Below are 12,402 nucleotides of genomic sequence, written 5' to 3'. Positions count from 1 at the left end.
GGTCAATGTCCCCCTCGCCTTGTGTAACAGGTTTCTGGAGCCTTTCCTTGGGATTTCTGGGGCTGGCAGGAAGGCGAGCTGTGCTGGGAACAGGCGCTGGGAATGCCCCAGGAGGGGAAGGCACCCAACGCCCCGTGTTCCTGCAAAGGGCAGGCGGGGACAGCCCCCGATTTCCCAACCGGGCAGGGCGAGGAGCAGCAAGAGCCCCGGCATCGGCCCTGCGTGCTCCACGCAGCCCCCGAGCCCCCGCCATGGCTCTGCCCCGGCCCTGGAGCCCCCGCTTGCCGTCCAGGGCACGGAGGGCATCTCGCCGTGCCCTTTGCTGCCCAGGCTTCCCTTCTCGTGGCCCAGTGAGCCACGGTAACTGGACCCGAACTTACTGGCTGTCTGTTAATTATTGTCCAGTTTCCCTGTTGCTTCTGTGGCTGCACTTAGCGTTTTGTGAAGTCATTTATTAAGTAACTGGGAGAGTGTTTAGCCCACCCAAACAGACGTTCCGGGCCGTGCACCAACAGTTTAGCACTTTTACTGAGAAATACAAGCACGGGCTTAATTTTTAAGCAATCCTTTGGCATTCAGCTGCTGCCGGGGCTGGAGAGGGCAGTGCTGGGCTCCCAGCTGGTGCCGGGATCCGGCCGAGGTGGTGCTTGGGGCTGTACCTCCCAGGGCCGAGCAGACACCGAGGAGCAGGGCTTGGGTTCAGCTGCGGAGAAGCTGGGGGGAAGAAGCCCATCTGCGGGACTCTTGGTCGTGTTTTATCCATAGCACGTCCATAGGGGCAAAGTCTAAAATCTGCTTCTATGGCAAACTGCCGCGGCATAACCCGGACGTGGCGCTTCTGTGCGCAGGACCGCCCGCGGTCCCCGCGTTGCGCTCTGCCACGCGTGCAGCACCCGTTGCCCCGGGGTCCCGCAGAGCCGTCCCCATCCCACGCTGCTCACGCTCTCCTCCCTGAAAAGCGCTTTGGGAGCCTCCTCCCCGGGCGGCGAGGCCTGAGCTGCGCCGTGCCGCGGGTGCTGCTGCCTGCCGCTGCAATTTCCCAGCCAGGCCGGGGCTCCTGGGTTCGTTGTGCCCAGGGGTGGCAAGGAGGGAGGCCAGCAGCCCCGGTCCCTCTGCTTGGCCGAGCCCCAGCCCGAGCAGGGTGCGCAAAGCACCCGAGGGTCACCGTGTGCCCCACCAACAGCCCGTGTGCCCTTCCGGGCGATGCGATGCCCGGCTCCGTCCATCCAGCCCCAGCTCATGGCTGAGGCTGCTCCGCTCGCCCCCAGACCGGGTCCGCCACCTCGGGGTGCCCCGGGGAAGGGGGTGCCCCCAGCCCAGGGCACCCTCGTTGGCGCTGGTGTCTGGTGCCATCTAGTGAAAAGCCATTAACGAGGCTCTGCAGGACCAGCTGCGATCCCCAGCCCGTCCCGGGGATGCTGTCCCCCAAATCCCCCCTCACCTAGGCCCCCCCAGGCTGTCTGCTGGGCTGCGGGGGGTGAGAGGGCTGTGGGGGCTGGAGGGGTGCGTGGATGGGATGTGGGGCTGCCGGGTGGGATGTGCACAGAGCTAATCAGCAGTGCTTCATTTGCCGGCCCAGCAAACAAATATAACGAGGTTACAGATGCCCCAGTCCATGCCAACTGGGACAGGAGCCCTGCTCACAAGCCATCAAAGCCCCACGCTGAACTGGGGAACCGCTGCTCTTGATTGCATGTGGAAAAAGCTGCTCCTTGCCTCGTAAAGCAGAGACCTGAGCGCTTCCCAGCCTCTCTCCCCGGAGCAGTCCCTGGAAGCCCCACGCCCCAAGGTGCGTGATGGAGCCACCAAGAGCGTCCTGGAAGAAAGGAGCTGTGCTGAAGCACTGTGAGCCCAGGACTCTAAACCCCCTCCTCCTCCTCCCTCCAGTCTGGGGCGGCCCAGGACCCTGCCCAGCCCCGTGAGCCCCCCCGGGCACTCGAATCCCTCCTGCACAACTTGCTAGTTCAGCAGCACCAGCTCCTCTCAGTCCTGCTTTGCTCTCACCTCCTGGGTACGGGACCAGCAAGCAAGGTGGGTACATGATGGCCCCTCCAAAAACCGGTCCTTGTCACTATCTTCAGCCTCTGCCTGCAGTCAGGATTAAGTGCAGCCCTCCTTTGCCCTGGGTGTGGGCCACGGGGGCTACACCAAGGTGGGCTCCTGTGATTAACAGGCCACCTCTGCACCACGCACTTGCAGGCAATGGCTCCCCGGCCACCTCGGCATCCCTCCCCGTGCAGCCAGCCAGGGAGCTCGCTGGCTCTCCTGCCCCGAGCAGCTGTATCCCGACACCAGGGCCACATCCCCCAGGGGCGTAAGTGGCCCTGCACCACTGGCCTGGCACATTTACACCCCCATAAAGCAGGCACTGAGCTCCCCGTGCTCCCGCAAGCGCAGGCATTGGGGACGGTGACACAGCGCCCGTGCCGTGCTGGCTGCCCCAGCCAAGGCTGGTCTGTAGCATCCTGGGGTGCCCATGGAGCAAGGATTTTCCTGAAGGATTTTTGGAGCTTGAGGACAGGGAGCCTTTGCAGAAGCCAGAGGCCCCTGGTCTGACGCAGAGATGCCTCCACAGCCCAGCTGAAAGGAGAGGGACATGTCATACAAATCTTCAGGGTGTTTATTGTCAGGACAGAAATTTCCATATATAAAAGAAGTGTTTAAAAATAGCACTACCCTGCTCTCAAAATGAAATTATATATATATATACACACACGTAGATATTTATAGAAAGAATTATTACCATTTTGCTATGTGATAAAAAAAACAAACAAGATAATAACCAATTCCCAAACAATTCTGCCAAAACAGGGGCAAGGGGATCTGCCGATCCCTGCCTCCTGCTTCCCCACGGGCGCAGACCTGGGCACCGCGCCGGAGCCGGCCGGGTGAGCCGGAGGGCGCGCGTCCCTGTGCACTGCCCGCGGTGCCCGGCTCTCCCTGCCCCGCCACTGGGCAGCGGACGCTGATGGCAGAAGCTCTCTGGGTGCGATCACTGCAGGTTTTTTCTCTTGCAAAGCAATTTGTTGGGTGCTGGGGGCCGGGGGGCTGCGCAGGGGCTGGTTCATCCCAGCCGCTTTGGGAAAAGGCCGGCTGTCACGTCTCCTCGGTCAAAGCCCAGCCTGCCCGTGCAGACATCCCACCTCATCCCAGACCTGCCAGTTTGGAGGAATGAGGCAACAGCAAAGGCTGAACCCCTTGGCTTCACAGCAGGGGTTTTTGCTCAAGTTCTTTTTTGCTTTTTTTTTTTTAGGATTTTTGGTTTTTTAAATACACTCCGCATCCCCCTTGGGATTGTGCGATACAAGAACAAACACATGCTTTACAATAACCTAGCAATAACAATGCCACGTAGCTACTGTGTGTCCCCGTGCCCCATCCGAGCGCTGCAGCCCTCCGCAAGGTTCACTTCTTGTTGGCAATCTGCTTTTCCAAATCTTCGAGCCTGGCTGTCATCTGAGCAAGTGAACGTGCTAAGGAAACGGCGTGAGCCGGACGGTCTGGTACGCAAACGGCTTTTTCCCCTTGAAGGAACCTAAATTTTTCCCCACTCCCATTTATCCATCCCTTCCTTCCCTGCGTGTGGGCTGTCCCCAGGCTGCCCTGTACCCTGGCAAGCCCAGGCATCACCCCAAAGGATATTTTTCTCCGTCAGGCTCTGCAGGATGGCCACGGTGTTCGTCTGGAACTGCACCAGCGCCTCGCACTCGCAGGGGCTGCGGATCTCCGTCTCCCCTTTGCCCTCCTCTGTGACCGTGGGGGTTTGGGTGCAGTCAGAGGCATAGCCCTGGGTGCCTGGCTCTGCCCTGCTCCCGCGCAGCATGAGTCCCTTGTCCCTGCAGCCACCCGCCGGGGCCGGACCTGAGCCTTGGGGATCTCCCATTTTCGCCTTTTTCCAGCCTTGCTCCTTTGCACCAGGCTCCATCCCCGCTAGCCCAGTGAGCTCGCTGCCAGGCATCCCACCAGCACCCCGCGGAGCTGGGGTGGTCACAGCGTGCCGAGGACAGCCAGCACGGAGCTCTGGTTCGCCTTCGAGCCGGGGTGGCGGGAGGGATGCTGACCCCACGTCTGCAGCCCCATGGGAGCCCCTGAGGGTCCCAAGAGCACTGGGGGGCCCCAGCCTGCTCCAGGGCAGGGAGACCTTCACAGTGACCCATCGTGGTCCTCCTGCACCCGGCAGCAGCAGAAGCGCAGGTCTGGACGAGGAGACAGGCCATCCTCGGAGCTGGGGCAGCATCCCTCGAGGCAGGGTGCGACCCCAGACTCTGCCCGTGCAACAGCACTGGGGCGGCCGCTCACACGCCGTCCCTTTTTGCATTGAACCCCCCAGCTCCACCTGCTCCTTTCCCAGTCCCTCCCTGAGACCCACCTCTGTGCCCACCACAGCCTGGGGAGGTTGAGATACCCACGGCTCACATCAGCCCTGGGGCACAAGACACAGGGCGACAGCCACACAAACCACCCCACCCGCTCTGCAGGGTGGAGGCTCCCCCGGCTCGGGGCTGAGCCCCCCGGCGCGGCCAGGGGCACCCACCTGGGCAGATGTTCAGCTTGAAGTTCTCCACGAGGTGGGTCATGGTGGTGAAGTCTGCTGAGTAGGAGAAGTGCTGCTCAACCGGGTCGGAGGCGATGGCTCTCAGCTCCTCTTCCACAGCCTTGCCAACACCCACGGCGAACATGACGATCCCTGCGCGGCAAGGACGGATCCTGAGCGCTGTGCCAGCCGCCCCGCATCAAGCAGCCCCAAGCCCAGAGGGAGCAAAGCTGAGGCTGCAGGATTTCCCCTGGGCTTCCCAAATACATCGCGGGAATTTGGGAAGAATGGGCAAGAGCACGGCAACACTGCTGCGGTGCAGGCTGCCGCATGAAGGGTGCTGCCCAGAGCACCCTGCAACCACGGCAGAGGCACGTCTGCGCGTGCGGACCCAGGCGATGCAGCACCCCAAGGCTGGATGCTGCAGCCTCCCCCAGAGCCAGCCACCCCGAGGAACCATCCTGAGATGCCCAAAGCATTGCAATTGGGGGTTCCCCAGCTGCCCGCACCTGACTCCTTTGCTCTCCTGGCCCATTCGGAGATGTCATCCTGGGAGCGCCCATCCGTGAAGACGAGCCCGATTCTGGGCACGTTGTGGGAGAGAGGCCTGGCACCTTCCAGCTCAGAGAAGCTATGCTCCACCATGTGCTTGAGGGCAAGGCCCGTCATGGTGCCTTTCTCCATGTACTCTACCTCCATCACCGCCTTCTTGATCTCGTCTGCGCTGTGGTACTTGTTGAGGGGGAACTCGGTGCGGACGCGGCTGGAGTACTGCACCAGCCCCACCCGTGTGCCGTGGGGGGACACCTCCAGCAGGTCCACGATGCGGTTCACAAACTGCTTCACCAGCTCGAAGTTCTGGGGCCGGACGCTCTTGGAGCCATCGATCACCATCACCAGGTCGACGTGCCCGGCCCTGCACTCTGCAGGCAGAGGGGGAAGGTGAGAAGGGACCGGCTTGGCTAGGCACCATCAGGGTGCAGATGCCCAGGGCTGGGGCACGCGTGGACCCCCTGGATCTGCAGCGGGGGTGAGGCCGGGAAGAGGGGCAAAGCGTGCCCAGGGGTCTCAGCCCAAAAACCTCCACTGCCACCCTACCGTCCCCTGAAAATCCCTCCTATGTCTCCCTTTTCCTGAACCTTTCCTCAAAGCTCCTGTTGCATCTTCTGGGCCATGTCTCTGAGGACACAAGCCCGCATCCCTCCCCGCAGCAGCCGGGGTGCTCCCCCAAGCCCAGCCAGCTCTCCATCCTCTTCCAACCCAGCTCAGACAAAGTCCCACTCAGAACCCCAGCCTACTTCCAGGTAAGTCCTCGCCAGGAGCACAGAGCCCAGACGAGGAGGATGCCCAGAGCTGTGTCCCGGTACTCACTGCTGCACGCCTTGCCATCAGCCTGGAGCTGCTGGCCCTCGGGGCACACGCAGCGGTAGGAGCCCTCGGTGCTCACGCACTTGAACTCGCAGCCGTGATCCACCCCGTTGCAGAGGTCGGTGGCTGAAAGACAAGCCAAGGGCACAGGGTTATCCCCGTCCAGGCCAGGTGGCCCAGGAACAGCCCTTCCCCTGGGGACCGGGCAGGACAAGGTAGCTGCCATACACCGCAGCCTGTGCCGTGCCGCCGCGCCGGGACGTACCCCTGCAGGACCTGCTGTCGGGCTGCAGCGTGAACCCGCTGCGGCAGCGGCAGTAGTGCCCGTTGGGGATGCTCACGCACTCGTGCTGGCAGCTGTGGTTTCCGAAGCTGCAGTAATCGATCACTGGTGAGAGAAGGAGAAAGGTGGGCAGAAAGGGAAAGACAAAAGAAGAGGGAGAGCGAGAAGCAAATGAAGAAGGGACAGGAGAGGGACACTTACTACTGCAGCTCTTCTTGTCCTGGCTGAGGTAGTAACCCGTGCGGCAGCGGCACGAGTACGAGCCACGAGCGCTGACGCACTGGTGCTGACAGCCGTGTCTCCCATCTGCACAGGCGTCGATGGCTGCGGGGGAACAGGACACCCGTCACCCTCCTGTCCCGGTCTCCCCAGGGCAGCCGAGCAGGGACTACTCCAGGGCTTCAGGGAAGCTTCCAGCACCCTGAGACAAGAAGGAAAAGTCCCGGGGCGGTGGCCAGAACCAACCAACCAGCTTCGCACTCAAAATACAGGGCCAAAACACCGTGTGCTTGGGCTGGGACATGCATCCTCTGGTACCCGCTGCCTGGAGCTCCCTCGGGTGACAGGCAGCTGGTCGTGCCCACGTGAGCCCCGCGTGTCCCACCCCAGAGAGGTGACCAGGATTTAGCAGTGCTGAGCACCATCCACAGCCGTTACAGACCCAAGAGGCAGCACCCAGGCTGCTGCTGGCCTTGCGGGGTCCTCTGCTGCATTTCACTTTCCTTTCATGAGACCTGTAACTACAAGTCCTCTACGAGATTTAGGATAAAAAGAGGGTTTTTACAGGAGCAGGTCTTTCCGTCCACGTTGAGCCTGTAGCCTGGGTTGCACTCGCAGTAGAAGGAGCCAGGGGTGCTGACACAGCTGTGCTGGCAGCCGTGCTCCTGCTCCACGCACATGTCCACCCCTGCAAGACAGAAAGGGCATCAGAGCGGCCCGTGGGCACCCCAGATGCGCGGGGACTCTGGCTCCAGCACCCACCCTGTCCCCGTAGCTGAACCCACTGGGACGACCCGCATGGCCCCAGCCCTTCCAGCCCCAGTGTTCACCCGCTGTTTTCCAGTGCATGGACAGGGACACTGCACGGGGCAGGTTTCTGAACTGCCTCGGCTTTCAGATCTACCCGAGTACTAAATCAGTGCTCAATATTAATTGACACTGTTGACAGCTTGAGCTGAGTAAGCAAAAGCTTGAGCTCAGCTGGAACACGCTGAAGGAGCCAGGTCTGTGTGTCTGTGCGGCCAGGAGCCTGCGGAGCTGGCCGGGAAGCGGGCGCAGGGCAGGCAGGCAACGGGCAGGGCATTGTAAGCAAAGGCATCAGGCACAGGAGCACATCAGGGCCCCGGGGGGCAATATCAGCCCTGGACCCCTGCCCCAGCAAGCGGGGACACGCCATGGCACTAACGCAGCCCTGCAGGCACGTATGTGCCCCTGGCTGGGAAACGCTGCCTGAAAGAGGCTGGCAGCTGCCTTCTGCCCTTCCACAGATGCCAGAGAGCGTGAGCAAGGTCGCGCCAGCCCGCTGCAGAGCCGGGTCTCCGGCAAAGCCTGCCAGTATGGGGGGGGGACAGGCAGGTCCCAGCCTGTGAGCTCCCGACCCGCGCCAGCACGGCCACGGTGTGAACCAGCCTGCCGGCTCCCAGCCCAGACCGGCCGGACGCTCCAGAGCAGCACCACGCGGCCAGGGCTTTATTAAACACAAATGTGCATTTGGCAGATGCCATGCACGTGTCTGCGTAGGAGGGGACCCTGCTAGAGCCACGTCGAAATGTATGCGGGGCTCTGGGATGTGACACCCGTCCCCATCGCACCCAGGGAAGCCAGCTCCACATTGCCTGCTCTTTAATATTCCCATCACTGCTGCCACGATGTCCTGGCTTGGGGCAGAGCTACCGGGCACAGATGAAGAAGAGCGCTTCCTTGCAATGCTTTTGAAGCTCTCCTTATCTTGCCCAGCAGAGGAAAGGTGAGCAAGAAGAAAGGCCGTCTGTCCCAGCATCCCATCGGGGAGGCTGCTCCCCTGTCAACACTGCTCCTAGCAAAGGCAGCCACCCCGAACACCCTCTGAAGGTCACCTTCTAGCCTGGATGAGGGCACCAGGGCAACCCTTGCCACCCCGCAGCCCTGGCTCTCACCCACCGCAGAGCTTGTCCTGGAACTGCTTCCCAAACTGCTGGATGAGCTCGAAGGACTCCACCAGGAAGACGTGCTCCTCCAGCGGCGGCGAGGCCATGGCCCGCAGCGAGTTCATGTCTGCCCGCTGGATGCCTACAGCGTAGATCTCGATGCCAGCATTCCGGGCCTGGGTGGCCACCTCGGTGACACGGTCCTGGGGCCGTCCGTCCGTCACGATGATGGCGATGCGGGGGATTTTCTTGTGCAGAGGGCGTGCGCCCTCCTGCGTGGTGAAGGCCACATTCATGGCGTACTGGATGGCCAGCCCCGTCATGGTGCCCTGGGCCAGCGGCACGATGTTGTTGATGGCCTCCTCCATGTCCGCCCGTGTGAAGAAGGTCTTGAGGGAGAAGATGTTCTGCACCTGGCTGGAGTACTGGATCACCCCCACCCGCGTGGCGTTGGGGCCCACGTCCAGGCTGCCGATGATGTCCATCATGAACCGCCGCATGGTCTCAAACTCGAAGGGGCGCACGCTGCGGGAGCTGTCGATCACAAACACGATGTCCAGGGGACCCGTCCTGCACTTCAGGGCTGGAAGAGGGCGAAGAGATGGTTCAGCCTCACGGCTGCCTGTGGGGAGCAGGGCTGGGAGCGGAGACATCCCCGTTGGGTGGCTGGAGGGTGCTCAGTGCGGATGGAGAGGGCAGGTCTGGGCAGCCCCCACAGACCAGCACTTTCCCCCTGCCAAATAAACCCGTGGAGGGTGCTGGCAGAGCGGGAGCAGGGCCGACAGGCAGGGGAGACATGCCCTGGCCGTGGGGCTGTGGGGAAATGGCACTGTCCCCTCCTCCCCAACACTGTCCCTGCAGCCAGACCCAGCTCCTGCTCCCTGCGTTTTCACAGCTGACAGCCCCAGAGGCTGTAGAAACGCCTCTCTGTCGGCATCTGCCTTGGCCAGGTTTAGGCACAGGTTTAGGCAGCGGCAAATCAGAGCATTAAAGTGTAAAGCAGCCAGCCCTCGTGCTGTCCTCTGCAAGCTGCAGCTGGTCGTGCCCACAGCTCCTGCTCCAGACCCCTGCTCCTGCTGCTGCGGTGCCGAGCACGAAAACACTGCTTTGGGCAATTCTTCTGTTCCCCCCGCAGCTCCAGACTCCCCTGTTTTACTGCATTTTGACAGTTTCTGCCTACAACGAGGGCTTGCTTTGTTGTTTTGGTTTTTTTTTAAGGGCAGAAAATGAGACAGTGAAAAGCACAGCTCAGGGCACGCACATGGCGGAGACGGAGCCAAAGAGCCTCTCTTGGACATATGGGTGCTACTTCCAGTGCAAACCGGGCGAGTGTTTAGCAAGTGAAATGCCAATGAACATATTTTGCTTGGCTTGAGTGTACCCAAGCCTGGGAGAATCTGGCCCTAATGGTAAGCAAACACTTTGAGTCCCCTTGGGACGATGCCCAGACCCGGGCTGTCAGCTCAACTGCTCCGAAGGTCTCGGAGACATACCCACTCCTTTCTTTGTTCGGTGCCTTCACTGTTTTTAAACTGGAATTGTTTTCGTTCCCTCTGCCCCGGGAGGAGAGAGGCTGGTGCCCCTGCCTTTGCTGTGTCCCCCCATCAGGAGACCCATGGAGGGAGGGGGTCCCCCTCACGCCTGTGCCTCCTGCCGAGGTCGGAGCCTGCGGGCAGGAGGGTGATGAGCCCTGAGGCTCGGCTGGGCCAAGGCTGAGGACGTGACCGGAGCAAGTGGCACCGGAGCCACTGTGCTGGGGGTGGTTTGGGCTCCCACTCACTGGGCAGCGCTGGGAAGCTCAGGTCCCACGCCTGGGGGATCCTCCATCCTCCTGGGGCTGCCCCCGAAGAAGCAGCATCAGGTCTCCCCACCTCAAGCAGCAAGCCATCCTCCGAGGGCTTCATTGCCCTGACAGACTCACTTCTCTCTCCTGCAGGCAATTCCCACCGGCCGGGGCTCACCTCCAGGTTTTGGCCTGGCTTCCAGCATCATCAGGAGAAGCAGGAGGAGAGGGGCAACGGGCAGGAGCTTCATCATGGCTCTGCCAGACCACACGGCTCCGGGGCTGGGGGGGACTCGCTGCGGGGAGAAGACAACATTGCAGTCAGTGCTGGGGGTGGGCTGGGCCGCGGGGCCACGCTCACCTGTGCTGGGGGTCCCCAGGCAGTGCCAAAAGCCCTGAGCAGCAGCAGTTGGGACAGATTAATCCCCAAACTTCTCTGAACCCACGTGGGACTTCTCCCACTCAAGGACTGGCAGTCTCAGCACAGCTAAATTTCATTACAGTAGCAACGATCTGCCAAAGGGTCTGATTTTCTGCTCTGGGTGGAGCTGGCTATGGGACAAGCCTTATTTTCACTTGCAAACCAGGCGGATGGGATGTTCAGCCAAATGCTTTTTCACTGGTGGTGCGGCTGCTCTCCACAGCCAGCCGGAGAGTGGGAAAGCTGCAGCCGGGGCTGTGGAGCACCAGCCGTCCTGACGCTCCCTCCGCGCGGCAACGTGCTGGGAGGAGAAGCCCCCAGATGAAACGCCAGCACAGACAAAACCTGCTCAGAAGTCTCTCAAAGTCACTGGCAAAGACCATTTTTCCAAGAAGCTCCATAAATTTATCCTCTGCCTTTTTCCAAGCTACCTTTGGAGAGCAGGGAGCAGAAGCCGCTGCAGGCACAGGGCGTACCGGTGCCCACGCAGATGGGCTGGCACCCGTCCCCCCAGCCAGGGTGCTGGGTGAAGCCTGCTGCTCTCCTTCTTCGCATCACCCCGGCGGACCCCACCGCTCTGTCACCAGTGCTTTGCGGCTCTCCCCGTCCTGCTGGCTCTTCCGAGGCACGCACCGCGCCCCAACAGTTTTTCATGCGTTTGAGGTGGGATGGTTGGGGGAAAGATATTTAGACCGGTTACCCAAAACCTCAGCTTGTCACTTGTCTCCCTCCCTGCCCGCCTCCGTGTTGCCTTGCCTTGCCTTTCCCTGCCCTTGCCTGGCTCCTGCAGGGACACGGATTTATTTGCTTTATTTTTGTTCCAGCTCTGGTTGGAAACCCAAGGTGCCGGGGGGAAATGCCACAGTTAACGCCGCTTCCCCTGGGAGACGTGCAGCGCTGCGACCGGGCACAGGTACTGGAAGGGTGCTTTTTAAAAAAAAGCACATGGAAATTCATTTTATCGGTAGTTATCAGCCGATATTTATTTAGCCCCAGGAGGTCTCAGTTGTAATTCATCACCAGGGTTGCCATTTAATTGCTCAGTGGTTACGTGCAGCCCTGAACCTCATGTATTTGATAGCAGCAATGCTGATAATAGGTTTCACAGCTGCATCTTAAAATTGTCTCCAGACTCAGTGTTCACACCTGAAAAATGATATTGAAGAATTGGGACAGAAAAGGGCTACAAGAGGAAGCTGGGATCCAGAATACCAGTCTGAAAGTGGGAGACACGGCCTTTTCCCCGGGAGCGTGAGCAGCCCAGGACGTGGCGGCTCCGCAGCAGGCGTCTGGAGCTCCTGCAGAGCCGCGTGGTGCGGGGGCCGGCGGATCGCTGCGGGCTGCAGGGCCGGGGGCAGGCGTGTCCTGGGAAGGCGCGGGGCCGAGGCGAGCATCGCTTTGTGGCCCGCTGGCAGCGGCACCAGCCGGGAGCGCGCGGGTGCCTGTGCCCCCTCCCCAGAGCACCACGTGCAAGCGGAGGAGCAAACGGCCCCTCCTATCCCAGCTTCGCTTCCCCATTTATTTAGCAGATTCTTTTTCCAGCAATGCTTTTTTTTGGGAGAAAGCACTCACTAACTGCTAAATATTTTGGGGACAGCTATGCCACCTCTAACGTTTCTGCAGCTCTCTGCTCTCCCAGCCTCCCTGCAATGGCAGGCTGGCATGCAGCCTGTGTCTCGCAGCATCCAGATAGCTTCAAAGCCAGCCCAGAGAGAGGAATGAGCTCTTGGGCCAGGAACCAAGGAGGAGAAAACCAGTTCACGACTGATCTATTTTTAACAGCATCTCAGCTTTGGATGAAGTCTTGGCACTCCCCGCGGCTGGAGGGGCTGATGCTGCCGGGACAGGGCAGGGCACAGCGGCTCAGCCGTGCATCCAGCACCGGTC

General features: G+C 61.1%; 1 protein-coding gene across 1 annotated transcript; it reads right to left on the bottom strand.

The window, feature by feature from the left end:
* Positions 1–3,405: 3,405 nt before the first annotated feature.
* On the bottom strand, positions 3,406–10,348 carry MATN4 (matrilin 4; the record flags this gene model as incomplete). The annotated part of the gene is made up of 10 exons (XM_082325663.1): positions 3,406–3,473; positions 3,631–3,747; positions 4,535–4,687; positions 5,044–5,457; positions 5,906–6,028; positions 6,168–6,290; positions 6,387–6,509; positions 6,970–7,092; positions 8,325–8,894; positions 10,273–10,348. The coding sequence occupies 10 exons, from the start codon at positions 10,346–10,348 to the stop codon at positions 3,406–3,408; spliced, it is 1,890 nt and encodes a 629-aa protein (XP_082181789.1).
* Between the last annotated feature and the right edge of the window lie 2,054 nt (positions 10,349–12,402).

The sequence above is a fragment of the Platalea leucorodia genome (assembly GCF_965183815.1).
Source record: "Platalea leucorodia genome assembly, chromosome: 13".
NCBI classification, from domain to species: domain Eukaryota; kingdom Metazoa; phylum Chordata; class Aves; order Pelecaniformes; family Threskiornithidae; genus Platalea; species Platalea leucorodia.
The sequence above is the reverse complement of the archived record's forward strand: the minus strand, read 5'-3'. Positions and strand labels throughout refer to the sequence as shown.